At 36.5% G+C, this 19195-nt stretch overlaps 1 protein-coding gene across 3 annotated transcripts in view; it reads right to left on the reverse strand.

Annotated features, from left to right (window-relative positions):
- Positions 1-19195, reverse strand: part of RALGAPA1 (Ral GTPase activating protein catalytic subunit alpha 1) — a 129697-nt gene that overhangs the window by 36323 nt on the left and 74179 nt on the right. For all 3 annotated transcript variants that reach the window (XM_058807876.1, XM_058807875.1, XM_058807874.1), the window contains 4 exons: positions 13618-14482; positions 12137-12208; positions 11062-11185; positions 9250-9405 (listed from right to left, as the gene is read on the reverse strand). In XM_058807876.1, the coding sequence (XP_058663859.1) occupies positions 9250-9405; positions 11062-11185; positions 12137-12208; positions 13618-14482 (1217 nt within the window). The remainder of the gene's footprint in view (positions 1-9249; positions 9406-11061; positions 11186-12136; positions 12209-13617; positions 14483-19195) is intronic.

Here is a 19195-nt window from a genome sequence, read left to right on the forward strand (position 1 = left end):
ATCAGACTGAAGAACAGGGTTATATTTCTATTAAAAAAAAGGATTTTCCTCAGTGTTGTACTGGGCAAAGGACAGGTGGCTTCAATACCCTATCTCTTCTTTGATGCTCAACAAGTAATTTGTTTTGTCTGGACCAGACTGTACATACATCTACTCTAAAATGGCTGTGGTGCCTTTGAAGCCAGCTGTTCTTGCCTCTTGGGTAGATGGCTGAATTACTTTGAACAACACTTATCTGGGGACACTCCTGCACCAACACTTAAACCCAACCCAGCAAAAGAACTCGTTATATCAACATTCACTACACTGAGCTTTATTTTATTGGGTTAGAATAAAGCCAGACAGCAACATGAATGGCTGAAGGAACAAACAGCAGTTGAAGGACCCCTGGATAGCACTTTATTATGACAAACACCATAAAAGACAATTAATTGCAAAACTGACCCTCTCCTACCTTAGAATCATAGAATCACTTAGGCTGGAAAAGACCTCCAAGATCATCAAGATGATCTGTTAACCTAACACTGCCAAGTCCATCACTAAATCATGTCACTAAGCACCACATCTACACATCTTTTAAGTACCTTTAGGGATGACAACGCCACCACTTCCCTGGGTAACCTGTTCCAATGCTTGACAACTCTTTCTGTTAGAAGTTTTTCCTAATATCCAGCCTAAACTGCCCCTAGTGTAACTTGAGGCCACTTCCTTGTCCTGTCTCGTGTTACTCGGGAGAGCAGACTCACCTCCACATCCTTTCATGTAGTTATAGAAAGCAATAATCAATAAGAGCAGTAAGAGAGTGACAAGAAACACACTTAGTTGTTTTTCCTTTCCTGGCTATAGCTTGGAGGACTTGATAAGATAAACTCCAAAATACACAACAAAGAACCCTCTAACCCCTCCAAAATCCCCAGAAAGGCAACTTCTCCTTCTTACCTTTGAGTTTTGCATCAAAACATTAATTAAAGAAACCTTGCACTGTGGCACCAGAACAGCCCCTTCCATTGATTATCATCAGGGCAGAGTTCTATCTTCTAAGTTTATACAAGGCTCAGCTTCATTTCAGTCTCTTCTAGCATCACTGTCTAATAAATCATTATCCTTGGCCTCCTCTTCTTTGGTCACAGTTAACCAACTTCTCTCTTCAGGCATGAGATAATTTTTTTAATGGATCACAAACATGATCCAATATATGCCAGGTTTTTGTTTTAAATTCAGCCCATTTCATTGTACTGGTCTCATAGCCCAAGAAAACAACTTGATGGCATCTTTTTTTGAAGCATGACAGGAGTGGAAAGCAGGGTTGTCACATCTTAAACTGGCTACATCACCAGAGAAGTCAGTAAGGAATTGCACCTCAGATTAAAAAAAAAATTCCCATTTTGCTTCCTTAGCGAAGTGACTGTTGAAACATGACAATGATAAGGTATCGGGGACTGACAGGCTTGGAAGGAAGTGAAAAGCTCAGGGAGAATGAGGCTGCCCAGCCAAAGAGAAAGCATGAGGAAAATCGGTTTGGACATGAAGTGTTGTGGAATGTAAAAAACCCACACGATCCTAGATTGAAGGATGGCCATCTGGAGCACTGACTGAACTCATTGAACCAACTGCCAAAAAGCAGAACTGGGGCTGATACACCATCACTGCACTGCACCACTGATAATTCAGCAAGACCAAACTATTTACTAAAAGAATTTTTCCTCCTTTACTTGCCACCTTAGACTCAGAAACAATAAACTCACAGACTGTTAGAAACAAGTGATGGCGACAGTGTATATGCCAAATAAACAGCTTTAAAATCCAAAACATACAGAGAGTTTAGATACTGCAGCTTCTTGAGGGCATCACTGCCTCTGAATTTCATTTGTCAAAGGTTGCCCCTGTACCTGAGATACTGACACCTGCAGTTAATCAGACAGGATACAAGTTCTTGCACTTCTATGAAAGTTACCCAGATGGAGCATCACTCCTGATGCATGTTTTCACATTAGACTGAAACAGATTTTGCTGTGATAAAAGTGTATTGTGTGGTTATTTCAGCAGGATTACTGGCAAAGGACACATATTTTTGGATGCCAAGTATACTGAAGCCATCAGCGACCTTTCTTTCCAATTTCAAAGTTTGCTTAAATATATGTGTGAGAATACATTCCAGGCTGAAAGCAGAAACTTCTTCAGAGGAAAAGAAAAATGTATCAGATTATTTCAGAGTTCCAAGTCCTGTCAAATATATTTCACCTCATGATTACTGTCAAGAATGGTCTGGCAATGACCCAGTTTGAGTAAAATGTAGAATGGCATCTCTGTGACATGTAATGGATTAAGAGTCAAAATCAGAGGATGTAAGTAGGTGGATGATGCTGTAAAGTATGAACGGTGCTATATAACAAAAAGAGAAGTACTCAGGATCAAAACCTTGTTTCTATTATAGGTGGTCAGATGTCTGACAAAAATAATAGACAAGAAAACAAGGGTTTTTTCAGAAGAAGCTCTGACACTACTAACACAGTGCTCCTTATGGCTTCTTTCAGATGTCCTCGCCTTGGTCAGCAAGAAAAGCTTCTGAAAAAGCACAAATGGTGGTAACTTGACTCATCAACAACACTTGATTCATGGAAGAGATCTGATACCTGAAATTGACTTGAAAAGCTTTCCTGGCTTATTTCATCTGCTAGGTTTTGCATAAACCTTTTAGAAAGAAGAATTTTAGATTTCTTCTCAATTTTTCATTTGAGAACCTTGAAATCCAGCAGTGCTAAACAACCTAGATCTCCTGCAAGCAGAGCAAACATTTTGAGAATCTATCATTCACTGTAATTATTATGCCACAGGAGAACCAGAGATTGACCTCTTTCAACTTTAATCTGGATTCTTTATTTCTTTGTATTTAATTGGTTGCTTCACTGAATTCAGTGCCCTGGACACAAGATACTGAGCTACAACTACCTCTGCTCATTGAAACTTTAAGGACAGAAAAAAACATGATTTCCCAAGAAGGTGTGGTCCCAGTGTGATCTAACAAAATGGTGCACACAGAATGGACAGCTGTCAAGACTGAATTCTGTTTTAATGGTTATTCCAAACTCACCACCAGTTGTCTTCACACTTATTTCCTGACCTTGTTTTCCTGAATTTACAGGTTCTTATGTGCTTACATCACAGTAAGCTAACAAAGTACCAGAGACATAAGTCACTGCAATAATAGAAATAATAAAAAAGTCCTAGAATAATGTTATACTTTAAGCTGGTGATACACTGGAAACACCTGGAATTCTAGTTTACACACCAGTATTCTAACAACTCTAAATGCAGATCACACTGCCCTAGAGAGTTATTATCTAAGCATAAGACATGACACAAACATGGAGATGGACAAATGCAAAGCAGCTGTTTTACAAATGTAAAAAGGTGTTAAAGATTAGAAAAATGTTGTTTATACCAGTATTCTTCAAGAATGACAGTATCAAGACCAGAGAAAGGAAGGTTCAGCAATCAAAACAACAGTTTATCATATAGAGAATAAATTTTAATTTTGTGCATGGAAAGTCTATGTTGGAAGAAACGCTAGGTGGGAAAAAGAAGAGTTGTAAGCACAGAATGAATGTAAGAATCCAGAAAGTGGACCAAATTAAAGATGATTTCAGGCTATTGGGCACAAGTGACAGGCACAATAGTCATGTTATCTGTGGTGATCCGGAAAGGTGGCAATGAGAAAGAGATTAAGAGCTCTGTTATAGCCATTTTAAACCTGAGCTGTCGGGAAGACAGCCCTGAGGAGATAAAAGAGACAAACAGATTTTTTTAAGGCTTGCTTTGAAACTCTACTCCATTAGAACAAATATATAAAAATGACTGACTGTTAGGTTACCTGAAATTTCAAATTTAACTCAAAATACTTTAAAATATTCTTACTCTATAACCATCATCATGTGTCAGCTCTCCTAATACATTTATGTTAACTGAATACAAAAGAAACGTGAAATAAATATAACCAGGAGGGATGATCAAATCTAATTTTGATACATTAGTGTCATATGCTGTACATGTTACAATAGCAGCCAGACTTTAAACTAAGCTGCAGGCTATACTGAAATTTCCAAATGGCAGATTGTTCTAAGTGATACCAAGTATAATTGAAGTAATAAATGATAGTAAAAGCAAAGCACACTGTCAGGAAGAATTTAAGTATTTACTTTTTAAAATTAAATGAATTAGGTTTGGAAAGGCAAGACAAGTGAAATAATGCAGGGCTCAATTTACTGAAAATTCCTTTTATTTATCTGTTACATTAACCCTTGAACTCTTGCCAAAATTACTGTAATTTCTAATACCCACTTACCTAAAGGAGGCAGAAAAAAGCTATTATATTTTCTTCTGATAGAAGAGCTAGCCTCAACTTTTTTCTTCTCAAAAATTGAAGTGTTTATTACAAAAAGAACAAAAGGAGCAAAGATATATGAAATAATGGCTTTATGCAGCTACTTTTGTCCATTTAATTTTAACAGCACTACTGCCTACAGTGCATGCACCTTCTAGATGAATCTTTCACAAAACTTTGTCTCAATAACTATGGTGTGTTAGGGATTTTGTTTGGTTTGGGTTTTTTGCAATATGTGTATCTAAATGTAACTGAAAAAAATACTGTTCTAATAATTCACATCTATAAACCTTCAAGTTCCCAATACATGTTAGCGATACAATAAGAAAAACTATAAGTTCTGGGAGCTGTAATGATTTTATGTGGTTATGATCATGTCATGCACAACTTAGAATTGTGTAATATACCAAAAGCTCAAGATTGATTAGTATTCTAACCACTAACAACATGACTACTTTTTATTTATATACTGTGTGTATAAAATTCTCACTTGCAATGCCTTCACTCCTTTAGGAAGTTTTTCCTAAGGAAGGAGGAACTAGACTATTACAGCGGCCTGAGTGGGTCGCTGCTGGTGAGAGAGAGACGGTGAATCTTGTATCTTGATCAGAAGGCTGAATTTATTAATATATGATATATAATACATTATTACTATACTAATAGAATATAGAGAGAGGTTTGCAGAGCTGCTAGCTAAGCTAAGAATAGATAGAAAAGAATCCACAACAAAGTTGTGTCCAGGGACTCAGTCCCCTGGCTTGCACTGATGATTGGCCCTTAATTATAAACATAGAAAATGAGCCAATCAAGGTGAATCCTATTGCATTCCACAGCAGCTGATAATAATTGTTTACCTTCTCTTCGGGGGCCTCTGGCTCCCGAAGACACAGAAATATGAAAGAAAAGGATTTCTGTGGAGAAATGTCTGCGACACTAGACTGGTGATAGCTCATTTATGTGTCTCTACAACCTTTCTCATTCTGTGAATTGAGTGTTCACATTATTTAGTTCTCATATTCTCTGCAAGCTTGTTCTTGTAAGGTTATTGTAAATACTTTTTACTCTAACCTTTAATTGTAACAAAACCAGAATGGATTGCATTATCAGCATTAGACTTTTAATTTTGTATTTGCAAATTAAATCGTTATTTTATGTATGAATTTCAATCTTAAGTTCCATTACACAATCAGAAGTTTTTTATTGGTTCTTGAATTCATGTCTTTTTTTGCTCTTGTTCATATACTCAGAAACAAATGCTTCAGAGGTATCAAGACACTTAAAAGTTTAATTTACTACTCTCTAAGACTGATGGAAAATCGTTTTTAAAATGGCTTAGCCCCTGAAACAGCAGAATCTTGATTTTACAGTGGCTCAACTGGCAGGAAGAAGTTTTGTTTTAATTTAATTTAGTTTCCATTTATAAGATGAACCTATCATGTACCTCTAGGCACATTTACAATATAAAAATGAGCAGCCATTTGAAGACAACTACTGCAAGTTTGCTTGTTTTTCTCCCATTGAATAAAACAGACAAAAATCCCATGAAAGACCTGTAGAGAAGCTCAAATCCCAAGTTTCTCTGAAGGTCACAAACAGATCATGTTAGCACTCACATGGCTCTCAAATAATTTTGATAGTGTGTGTGAGCTGATTTCACAATCCTTTTGCTGATATGTTCAGTCCAAGCACCATAAATAGTTGCAGAAATAGTAAATGAATTAAGACTGTTTTCCTACTCATGTCTCTTGGTAGCACTTGCTGATTTATCCCAAGATGTAAACTTCAGCTGATGTTTCTTTCAAGTTTAGGATGAATTTCTTAACATCTCTCTTTGCTGCTGGGTCCCTGATATCTAATACTTCCCACAAAGTCTTTACTTGCTAAGTGGGAGCACTAAAAGTCTTACTACTCTATCTGCTTTAGTTATAATATCATCATTAAACATACACAAAATGAACAGCTTTTAAACATTATTAGATTTGATTGGAATGGGCCAAAAACTGTTAGGGAAGGGAGAAGAAACAGAGATGGAGGCTCACAAGCCTCTGTTCTTGGGAAAATATGCTGAAAAAGAATAAAATCAACACACTGAGGAAGAACAGGAAAGAAACCCACAGAGAAATAAAGCAGCTTGATTTAACAGTCAACAGTATCTGAGCCACGAATACAATCTCAATCTATTGATATACTCTAAATATCCATACAGACTTCAAATATTCCAAATCACTGATGAGTGAGACTGTTGGTAAAGCAGGAGAGAAACAGGTTTGGAGCAAGGTGGAATTGTGAAGAAGCCCAGTTGACACAATTTTCACAAGCTGAGTCACAGGAAGGCTGGACCAGCCCTGAACCTTGCCTGGCAAGAACAGCTCTATGTAGATGGAGGGTGCTCTGGGGTGGTGTATCCCTCTCTGCCCCCTTGGCCTTAGAAAAGCTTGTTAGGCATTGGCCTTGACAAACAGCACATGGGCTAAGCTCCTCTTTGGTGTGTCAGAAACACTGCCTGGTCCCAGGAGCTTGTGCTATCTAATGAGATCCTCTTTTTTAATGAACAACCTTGGAAGGTTCTTTTTCTTGCACGAATAACAGTCCAGTAGAACTGGTAATCAAAGTTGTAATTAAACTGTCAAAGAAAGTTACCAACCCCAACTGTGGATAGAATGGAAAATTCCTGTGACTAAATTCAACTCTTGCAGCCCTACAAACAGGGTTGGAAGTGAGACCATTTGAGCTCTGCCGGCTGCAGCCAGCAATCTCCGAGTGGGACACCCTGCAGAGGCAGCAAACTCTCAAGGATTGCTGCCAAATGCCACCAATGGAGCCTGGGCTGATACTCCTGCTGCTCAAGGACCAACCCCTTCACTTGATGAGAAGATGCAAACGCATCTGACATGAGTGGTTCACTGAACTCAAGGAGAATTTTTTACAAGGCATATACCTCATACATACTCCTTTAGATATGTGTGCATGCAAGTGTAAATGTGCCACAACAACTGTACTATGAATGTTGCCCTCAGATTAAGTATTTTATATGTCTAAGTAAGTTAGGCCTACAGGTGAGCTCTCTTGGGCTATAGTAAATTCTATAGAACCTTTTGTTAAATTGTTTAAATTAAGCTATTGATGTTAAGTGCTGTTAAGTTTACATGCTGGAAAAAGCTTTAAGCCTAAACTGTTGCTCAAGTCTGGGGCTGAGTTTGGCAAGGGGATCCACTCTGAACCTTGTGACTCACTGGGAGGATCTTCCTCATTGCTTTTTATCCTTACCCTTTCCCATCCTTACCCTTTTTTCATCCCTGCCTCCTCACAGACCACACTTCGTTGATTTTAGACTGATTGATTGATTTTATATTTTAGTCTGACTTTTCTCTGTGAGCTTTAAGAATCCATCAGCAGTAGACTGAACCTTGCCAATGAACAGTGTCATACTTTTACTTGAATATTACACCTGCTTTTGCCAATGCCTTTGTTGGTCATTCTTTGAACTCCTTCATGACATGCTCCTGGAAACAGACATGAGATCTTGCTTCTGTGTTCAGCTGAAGTCCACAGCATTTTCAAATTATTCACTATTAATTAATCTTCATTATTAACTATTTTTGACCCATCTTCCCCCTTTTCACCACTTTGTAATGATCTAATTCAAACAGATTATAAACAAACATTGTAAGGTTAATTACAAGCTGTGTTTTATAAAACCAGGTTTATGTTTAAAAAATAAAGAAGCCAGTCAACTTAAACAGACTCCCCCCACATTGTTCTATACTAAAACAGTAGCAACAGTAGCAATTTTAAAATGAGTTATTTTTGCTATTAATCACTTCTATAAATCATTTAACAACCTTAGTATTACCCTGACTCTACTTCAGGAAATAAAGAACAGAAAGGATGCAGCATAATAGGCACACAAGCAAAAGCATTTTTAATTAAAAAATCCCACCAAACCAACCTGAGATGGAACAGTGAGAAGTTAGATTTCATAGTTAGTCTATAATAAGAACAATAATATTTTTTCTTCAAGTTGAACACAAAGAAAAAGAAGTCATTAACAATTGAAGCTTGCCAGAGGCATGGCTATTTCTCTCTTTACTAACTGTCTCCCATCTAATTTAATTACAAGTATTAAAGTCCATGCTGAGGTCAACCAGCTTCAGTTCCTCCAATATTACACTTCAACCAGTGCTCATTAACGTGTCTAGTGAATGGATTAGCACATCTGAAGATGTATGTGTGCAGGATGGGGGGACAGTCTGAGGATAGCTAATTGTTCATTTATAGTAGGACACATGTTCGAGACTGTAACTTATTATCACTAATGCGGAATTTATTAAATTCTAAAGAAAAAAAATACCAATACAGAAAAGCATTTTTTTTCTTGATGCAGCTATAAGAGATCATATCGCTGTTGAGAACCTGTGCCTCCCCCAGGACAATACACCTTAGATAAAATAAACAATGTTTTCATATTTTTAACTTTTTTTTTAAAGGGAAAATTATGTTAATACCCTGCACATGACCCTTACGTGAATAAAAAGTCATCTCAGAAAGCACTCACCACACATTTCTTAATTGGCATCTAAGGTTTCAAAAGTACTAAGATCATTCAGATGTAATATTTTTTCTTCTGCACCATTACTTTCCTGCACTTATCATATGCTCTTGCCAACAATTCCAATGATCAGAAAAATCACCAGTATGGAAAAATTAGAAATTGGCAGAAAATATACCAACTTAGCAGGTAAAGATGTTATGATATTTTATGGTGTTTTGTTGTTTTGTTGGATTTTTTAAAAACGTTTTTGGATTTTATTTGACTCTAATTTCTCTAGGTTTATTATAAAGAGAACACTTTATTCAGAAACACCTACCTTTTTTGTTAAAGAGTCATCTGAATCAGAAGGCATTCTTGTTGACACATGGAACATGACTTCCACTGTTGAGGTAGCAAAATATGGAGTGGTCAATCCAGTGCTTTTGTTTTTTTGCAGTCCTCCCATAAAGCCACAATGGTTTGTGAGATTTACCTAGAAACAAAGACCAGGAAACTTTACCCCCAAAAAATTTATCAGGTCATAAATACACTCTTTTACTTTTAAATGCACTTTTAACAGAACTTTAGAAGTGAAGATCCTTTTCCCAAAAGTATAGTTACACTTGGTTTCTAAAAGAGCTCAGACTTGCTGACTAGACTGGAAATCAACTACAGTGTACCAGTATTCTATATTCCACAGTCACCACAAAAGCTACTGGAAAGATGAGGTTAGAAGAAAGGAAAGATTGTGTAACTAATATTTACTGCATTATTCCCTGACCATTTGAGAGTAGTCACTTACATGTGCTTTCTCAATTTTTTAAAATTCTCTGATACAACATCAACTTTGACCTGAGCTCTGGAAAAACTCTGTGTAGCAGCCAGGGAATTTATTACCTTCCATACATTTTTTTAAAGAATTTTTTATTCTGTGAATATTAAAAAAAAATCACAGGAAACTAACTGATAATTTGTGAATAAGCTTTTAAGTCTTAGATCAATGGGAAATAGTCTGACACTGAAATAACTAAGCATGTTAAATGTGCTGCCTTTAAAACAGTGACTACAAAATGTTGTTTTTCAGATGTGAATACATTTAATCTCTGCCTGCATGGGATATGTTTGTTTTCTTGATACTAAAGGATGCAGAATTTAATGTTAAAATATTAGTTGTCTCATTATGGACTATTAATCCAAACTAGCAACTCTTTAAACTAGCTAATACTGCCTAAGAGAATTAAACCACTAAAGAAGGATATTTTATGGCACTTGTGTTGTTTTTTTTCCTCCTGAATGTGGGAAATAAACATCTATGTTCATGAAAGTCAGCAGACTTGTAGCTGTCTTCCTCTGTTCCTGTGGGAAAGTCAGAGTCATTATCCACACAGTTAATCTGGTAGTGTCCTTTTATACCTAAGGAGTAAAGACATACAAAGGACAAATAAGATTGACACTCATGTGGACACTCCTGATGAGCACAAGTTGCAAGAGGAGCAAAAAACCTGCAGCTTCCTATACAGCCAACCAGGACCAAAGCCATTCCTGAATTCTGTGCAACAGTGCCAAATGGAACTTAACAGTGGCAATTAATCCTGTGCATCTGAAAGAAAGATGGAAAAAAGGAAATCCTTATGACAGTATTGAGCAAGTGACTAAGAGCCGCAGGCCCACATAGATGATGGGGTATATCACAATATTTCTGAGTGCTGGAAGAGAAGTAGAGTGGAGTGTGTGAACTGACACATGCCTGCAGTGGAAGGCAGGAAGAAGAGAGTATGTGAGAAGCTGCTTGTCTGTACTTTTTGAAGTTCCCAATTTGAGCAAAACTCAAACTTCAATGGACTTAACACTTTACAAGCTTACAGGGAAATCAAGATGCCTCCTAATCAGTCCATGAAACCAAGTACAGGACTGCACCTTAAAGAATTATCTTTGCCTGCACAGACTCTCTTCAGTTGCTGAGAGCTTGAATTTTAATGGCTAGTAATGCTAATGAAACTAAACCAGGAATTCTTCTCTAAATCCCATTTTTAAGCTGGTGTATTTCAGCACTTGTGAGAAATGCTGAAGAGCCAAAGTCTTGTAATATATCAAGATATTGGTAATTGTCTTTGTAAAAACACCTAGAATAAAAACATTGAATAAATACCTCCCAGCCAAGACCAGCTACAAAATCCTCATAGGCTTGACTTCCCCCAGTATTCGTAAGAATGGAGTGTTTATCTTCCTGTCCCTCAGCAACATAAAACACTGCAATCTTGTGTGTCTCTCGGCTGTAAAACAGAATGGTCAATGCATGACAGTGCCTTAACCAATATGAAATGAACATATGCAAACAATACACACAGAGCATGGCTTTTAAAGCATAAAAAATGCATAGTGGAAATACAATAGAATTATATGGCTTCTTTTTGGATATTTCCTATATTTCCATTTCTTCATTCTGTCCTTTCTAGTGTCATCTTCTCTAGAGCCTGAAGTTTTGCTATACATGAGCAGCATTTACCCCTTCCATCACTTCTAAGATGCAGGGTGGTGCTGCCTGTACCAACTACTAATTGAATAGGTGGGTTTTTGACATGGGCAAAACCTGTAATGTGGGCATTATTCGCACTGCACTGCCCATGAACAACAGCACCCTCTGAACATTGCGAAAATGCAGCTTGTCCAACTGAATGAAGCATTTTTACATATTTTTTAAAGATCATAATCATTTAACTGTCTTCTGTTGACAGGTTATTGTTAGACATTGGAACAAATGGAGATGGTTTCTCACACTTCTACAACTTCCACTAGGTTTTGTCTCAACTTCTACAAAAATGTCAGTTTTCAATTCTGTGCTACAATTCTAACTAAAACTCTGTGTCTTCAAATACTGGGACCATTTGAAACAGCTAAACAATCAATCAAAACTTTAAATGAGAAGGCTTTGATATATCAAAGTTTTAAAAGATTTAAATGTTATGCATACACAAATGCTTATAATTATAAGGTGTTTTGAAATTTGTTTATCTCATGATATTTTATGTGCAGAATTTGACCCTACAAATAAAATTGATGCAACTTCAGTATAACAGAAAAAAACTACAGTACTATGCAAAATACATTAATAATTTAAAAATCTATTAAAAAAATTAGCTCAACTCTCACATCTATGCAATTAGAGCCATTTGAGTAAAAGCACACTTAGAACAAGTAAGTAGGCAGTCATTAAAAGAATTTACCATTGTCTTGAGTCCAAATTTCTGAGTTCTCGAAGTAACTTCTCATTTTTCTTCAGGAGATGAAAGCTCCTTCTAAATAGAGAAATTTGTAACTCTTTTATTACCTCTTCACTGATGGATACAGAACAGTACAACAATGGTACAACAACATATCCAGGTCAACTCAGGAACAGTCAATAAATGCTTCTGCCTTTTCAACAGTCCTTTCTTAACATATGAAAATCAAGACATCTTAAAAAAATATACAAGCAATTTTTCTTACTCCAGCAAATCTACATTCATTACAACCCTGAGTATAACCTTTATTTCTTTCTACTTTCTTCTGTCAACCCCTTGGATCTGACTGTGTGACCCATTTCTTCTCTACAGAAGAACCATAAAATACATGTTTACTGACAAAAGACACTCCCATTAGTCTACTGTTGTAAGGAGTGGGTGCATTCAACACAGAACTTTTGCTACCCTGAACTGCAGAGCAGAATTTAGCTCAGTAATCACCCAGCCAGCTGCAACAATTTAAACAAAAAACGAAACCAATATGTTAGAGAAAGAAAGGCAGTTTTCATGTCTTTTCAACTGTGCTTAATATGTTTCCCACAAAACAGTGTGGAATTAAGAGCAGTCCTGTTCAAAACCAGACTGCCTTGAGGAATTAAAGACCCAAATAAGAAGGGTTGTAATACCAATGTTTTGTCTGATTCCAGTGATACCTCAGTGACACAGATTATTTTTGTTTTACTGAATATCCATTTCCCTTCATAGTAGGAAATTATATCAATGATTCTAATATGGAATTTGAAAGCACTGGCAGAAGAAGATTTCAGAAAGACCCATAAATTCTAGGACGCTAATATTTGTAATATTTGTACATACCCCCATGTATATGCAGACATGCACTTAACCACACCCACACAAAAATAATAATGTTAAGAGACATTACTTCTGTAATTGAACATGGTTCTCTCCTGTTCTAAACAATATTCAAACAGTACTCAAGCACAGCCAGTGTTGAAATAAATAGTAGGGGACACATCTTTCTCATTAGCTAATACACATGCAAGGCTTTGAGGCTGCATGCAAGCATGCTTTTAGCAGACAAAGCAGCAGGACACTGTCCAGTGACACAATAGCTGAAAATATGACACTTTCTGAGTATTATTCTGACATTGAAAGGTAATTTTTGCAGCTGATTTTTGCAGCAACATAAATGGGAAGCAAAGAGAATACAAGATTCCTTCAATTTGACTTACAACACTTTCTAAGGAAAGACTATGAATCACAATAAACACAACAGATACCTCCTTTCTGTCTCTCTAAATGACAGGCTGAAAAGCAGAAGAAAGCTGCCATTTAGGTCTTAGATGCACATCCCCTCTCTTTTGTTAGCTGGCCTGTAATATTTTTGGCTTAACAAACTCTATTATGAAGGTAAGAAGAGCACAGTTCCTTAAAAAAAGTTCTTAAAATATGAGTAGTTTTACCTTTTATCCCATGAATTCATTCCTAGTATACTGAGAAGTAATCTACAGTAGTAAAATGCTGACTGTGGCTTTTGTGAGATTGGCTCGTCCTGCTCCATAGCCCTCATATTTACATCATTGAAATGCTTTTCAACGAACTCTCTCTCTTCTGTGTGCTGTTTCAGAATTGCATTGATGACATCGTTCTCCTGCTTTTCTGAGATGCAGACAGGTTGAGGAGCAGGGATGTTGAGTGAAACACCAGTTCTCTGTAAGCATTCAGGGCTTGTAACACCTAAATACTGCAGCAGCTCATCAAGAGCATCTTCTTCATCCCTAATTGTATCCCATGTTGGTACAGTGTCTCTAAATTTCCTTTTAACTTGGAGCGTAATTCCATCTCTTGCAGATACATCCTCCACATGTTCAAAAGATGAAAGAGCATCTTCTGGTTTATCTTGCTGAGATAATGAAAGTGCAAAAGATGTTTGTTGTGAAGATCCACATAAAGATGAAGGTCCATACAAAATGGCCGAATCCCATGAATATTTGCCAGACAGATCACGCACTATAATTCTAACATTTGAATTAGCTGATGCAAGTCCAGCAGACAGTCCTCCCCCAGGCATGTCGTCTTCTGCTTGGATTTGTATGCAAGACACCAGGGAAGTATTGTTTAACACAAAGAATTGAAGATTTGGGTTCTCAAAAAGCTCAGGAGAAAGCTCGGGACTTTCACTGTATGGATTGTCATTGTTTTCACACACTTGACTGGTCAGCATGGCAGGACCTCCACTCATAGGATAGTGGCCCAAGTGGTTGACTAGATGTGTTATCACAGTACGAGCAGCCACAGAAATTAACCCTTGTTGCATGTGAGTTTTCACTGCAAGAGAAAGAGCACAGGTTTTAAAAGAGGAGTTCAAAAAACAACACTGAGATTTATGTGTTTCTTTTGGTCTCTTCCTGAGAGAATGAGCCCTGCAAGCTGAGGACGCACGCAGCTCAGTAACAGAAAAATATGTATGTTGGTCACCATTGCTCTTGTATATAAACAGCATGAAAAATCCTAAAACAGTTAAAGAAGCATCTCCATTATTCTACAGCCATGTCTGTGTCTACAGATTATACTTCCTTTGCCATAGCTTTAGCACTGTTCTTCTAAAATACGTGATTTCTTATCTAGTGAAAATAAATCTTGAATTGCTGTTGAAGTAGAGATCATAACTGTGCTGCAAGATGTCCATTCCAACTGCAGTGTATTTTTATATTTATACACATCATTACACTGAGAAATAGAAAGGAAGATAGATGCACAAAAGGTCTAATCCATCTTAATTTCCCTGGGGAGCATATAGCTGTAGGTCAGCTTGAGAATAGCACTGGATAATTTTAAGTACAAAATCAAAGACCAGGCTGTTTATATTGAATATGATCTAACATTATCAAAATTTTTAAAAATTAAATCCCATGCCACAACTGCATTTTAAGAAGCTTCAGGTTAGAAAATCTTGGGAGGAAGAAAGAAAAGTTAATTGTGCCCATCTTATGTGAAATTCATCCTATGACATGCACTGGTATTTCAACATGGTTTTTGCTACCTCCTTCTTTGCTGCATGCCCTTCCACTTGCATGTTATGTCATCTAAATTTTAAAAAAGGTGTTTTTAATGTTTATATCACACCCTGCTAACACAGTACTATATTGTTACTAAATTATTCTTATCAAGTCAATACTCTATGTAAATACATGAGCTGGACCAAGTGACTCTTTCAGGCAGAGAACCATCAACTGGTTCAGGGGACCCACTGAAGAACCCATACACAAAAATATTACACTGCAGAATAAAACTGGTGGAAGAGGGAACAAGATCAAAATGGCAAAATACTTGTTTTCTGTATCCCTTCTCTTGTAACTGGGCATGGATGCCCTGAATTTGGGATTTACAAAGGGAAGATTAAAAATCTGTACTCTTTAGGATTATATAATGTATTTTGAATTACATTGAACATTGAAAACTGCTGCTAATGCTTCCCATCTTCTTTCTCACCAAAATCCATCAAACCAGAATGTTCTGAATGATGTTACTTTTTCATTCAGTATTTACTGAGAATATGGAACCTCTTGGGATAGAAGTAAAATATAATGAATTCATCTCCCTTTATGTTGGATATTCATAAGCTGCAAAACCTAATGTTTAATAAACAAATTTCTCAGTTTCAGAAGTCTTAATTGATTTAACTGGAAAAATAAAGGCAAATTTGTCATAGGTACTGACATTACAGATCGTCAGATTCTGAAGATGGATGCATTCAGCATCTGCAAAAATAAACAGGTAGTATGTATTTGCCTTTTTTTTTCCCCTGAAAAGGTTTGGGTACAGCATGTAGGAGATGTCTGGGATTCTGGCTATTCCCTTTCTTTAGGAAGCACTCCATCTGAACTGCAAATAGGGAAACGTTTCATCCAGTTAATAGCTGGCAAAATCAATATAACATTTATACAATTCTAAAACTCATATTTACTCAAGTATTTTAATAAATTAATGCCTTGAGAAATAATACAAGTAAATTAGAGATATTTTTATCATGTATAGCGTTCTTGAGGTTTAAAATTTACAAATATAAAAACATTCAGTGATGCTGAATTATGTGTCCAGATACTGGCAGCATACAAGGAAATTAAGTTATAGTGCCATCTGCTGAAACATAAGAAGGAACTGGAAGCAGATTTTATAAAAAACAAAGAGAAAATAAGCTGGGTGCTTGGAGAATCATTTACCAGCACATTATTGACTAGCACCTGGACAATGCAGAGGGTGGCCCATCTTTATCAGGATATTTATACCAAGTATTTAGCACTTGCCACTGCAGAGATAAATAAGGTAATACTCTGCTCAGGTTCCCAGGAGCAGAGACACACAGGCTTTCCAGATACCCGAAGTCCCACTCTATAAAGGTTAAATGCCTCCTCTTAAGTTCTGCTGAGAAACCTGAAGAAATAAGGACCTTCTAGCATATGTTATTACTGTTACTGTTGTGTGCCAAACCCTGAAGATCTCAAACTGACCTTGGTTGTTTTGTGCCTGTGTGTGTGTCTTAGGAGCCTAAAGGACATATGGGAAAGGAAAGGTGACACAGTGAGACAAAGAGGGGAACAATTAATTTAAATTTGAAAGATCCATTCTCAGTCCTAATACAGCCTTGCCCTGGAAACTTTGCACTTGAATTAAAATCATAGATCTGTCATTGTTTCTTTTATAAAACTCAAACACTACATCTAAGTCTTCTCTCAGAATACAATGCTGCTGATCTAAAAATGACACAGAAAGCTTTAATTAGAAGTATCAAGAGAAGTATACTGAAAAGTAGACTGTAAGATGCAACCTGTTATGTTGAAATAAAATAAAGTAATCTTGAAACATTTTTGCCACACAGAAAACCTGATTTTGATGATGGTTTTCCCAGGAATAAAAAAGGAAAAAATCCCAAGCCTAGTAATGCATTTTGAAAATATGAAAATTTAAAATTAATTTTGCAACTTAATTTATTCCTAGAAGCACATCTCTTCAATCAGGAATAACTGAACATTCAATATATTAAAACCTTAAAATGAGTATCTAAATCATGCTCTTTGTTTCTGGAGGGCAAATGAAAATATGTAATAATGCAAGCCATCACAGCTTTACCACAAATTCTACAAACTAAGCCATATCTTTACACATTAAGGCAGCCAGCTCACTGCTTTGTTGACCTGTCTTCCTGAGAGAACACATTGCTGCTTTCTTCACAATGGTACTGCCTCTGGCTAGGGCAATGTAATTTAAATATGTACATGATCATTTGGGTAATTTACAAGAAATGTTATACTATTTATTTTTCTCAGTCCTGAAATTACCTCTTTTGTGGAAAGGCTGAAGGTCCATCACTACTAATTTGTATCTGTAGCATGAATGAAGGATTCTTTAAGATGTGCTATTAACTTTTTCATTCAACTTTGGCTGAATAGTTTTAAGCAACTATGGTTATGTAGTAGAAGTAAAAAACAATGACTGAAGGGGGAATTTAACTCTCCTTATAATTTTAGATGTGTAAAGAATGATGACCTGTACAGACTGAATTATCTCAAATTCAATGGGATGAATCACTCTCTAAAAACATTTTTCTTTCATTATGTTTAGAGGGAGCCTAAGAGTGTCCCTCTTAGCTTAATTTCCTGTATTTTACCTTAGTTTAAGCAAGTCTCATTCCTTTCTAATTGTTAACTTCAGCTATACAGACATGCAGTAACAGAGAGCCCATCTCTAAAATATTCCTCACAAAACACAAATTGTGTTAATCCAGATGCACTATGTACCAAGTATTTTTTTAAAAGTGTGCATTTTATGTCCTTTCAGTAAAATGGCAAATGAAAAATACTTTATATTTCTACTTTTTAAACAAAAGCTAAGACTAGACATCAGGCAGGGAAGGCTTTTTCATTAGAAATTTAAAAATATTAGCAAAAAAAGATCAATCTATGCAAAGATTTTAACATATGTTTGGAGAAATATGAATAATGGGGTAAAAATCAATCAAATAAATAATGGGTAGACCACTGTATCTGTGTAAGCTTACTAGAACCTTCCAATCACAACTACCTCTAACAGATTATGCTGTGGCTAAGTATTCACAAAACTTGAGATGGATCTGACCTTGAACAATGGAGGCATAACAGGGTAAGTCAATCACATCCATTAAAGCACCCTGTCTTAAGAATTCTGTCATTTCAGCACTTGCAGCTTTGCCTGTGGCCTAAGGAAAGAGTTTCACAATTCCTACCCTGTTTTTGTAGAACTTCCCTGAATTCCATGTAACTTCTGCCCTGCTCATTTCCATTCCTTCAAGAAAGGTACTATGATAGCCCTTTTACTCTGCTAAAAGATGCTGACCCATTGGCATTCTGTTCTGCTGCTAGCTTGTACTAATTGACCCTTGGTCTTGACAGAGAGCCAGACTGGTTGTTACCCACTAGTTTTACTCCTCTCACTCCTCCAACAATGCCAGGGAGAACAGATGCTGTGCAACCGGTCAAGCACCGCCAATTTTATTCTCTGCCTGGCAATGGGGACTAGACGTGCCAAGGTTGCAGAACCAGGGTTGCGTTATAATGCTGTAGGTCTACCAATTAAATTTCACAGTCTAACTTACAATTCCAGAGCCCTGAAATTTAATTCATCTGGAGAGATAAAAGGAACATCTGAAATTACTTTTATTAAGAAATTTAACAAGAAATCATAAAAGAAAAGATCATGGTTGGAAATGCAAAATGAAGATATTGATGCTAAGGCTTTGTGCAACTGTATTCATTTAAAGAGAAATCTATTCAGGGTTGTCTTTTCAGATTGTCAAATTAAAAAAGCCACACAGCATTTGCTTCTAACCCATAATTACAGATTATTACAGAATACAAAAGATGCCAGGCATAAAAAGCTACTACAATTCACTACACTGTAATAGAACATGCAGTGGAAGTAAATTTTGGCAAATGCTTTAAATATTAGCTTTACATAATACGTATAGGTGAGACTGTAATTAGGACAGAATGAATCCTTGGAAGC

The sequence above is a fragment of the Ammospiza caudacuta genome, chromosome 6 (genome assembly GCF_027887145.1).
Source record: "Ammospiza caudacuta isolate bAmmCau1 chromosome 6, bAmmCau1.pri, whole genome shotgun sequence".
Lineage (NCBI taxonomy): Eukaryota > Metazoa > Chordata > Aves > Passeriformes > Passerellidae > Ammospiza > Ammospiza caudacuta.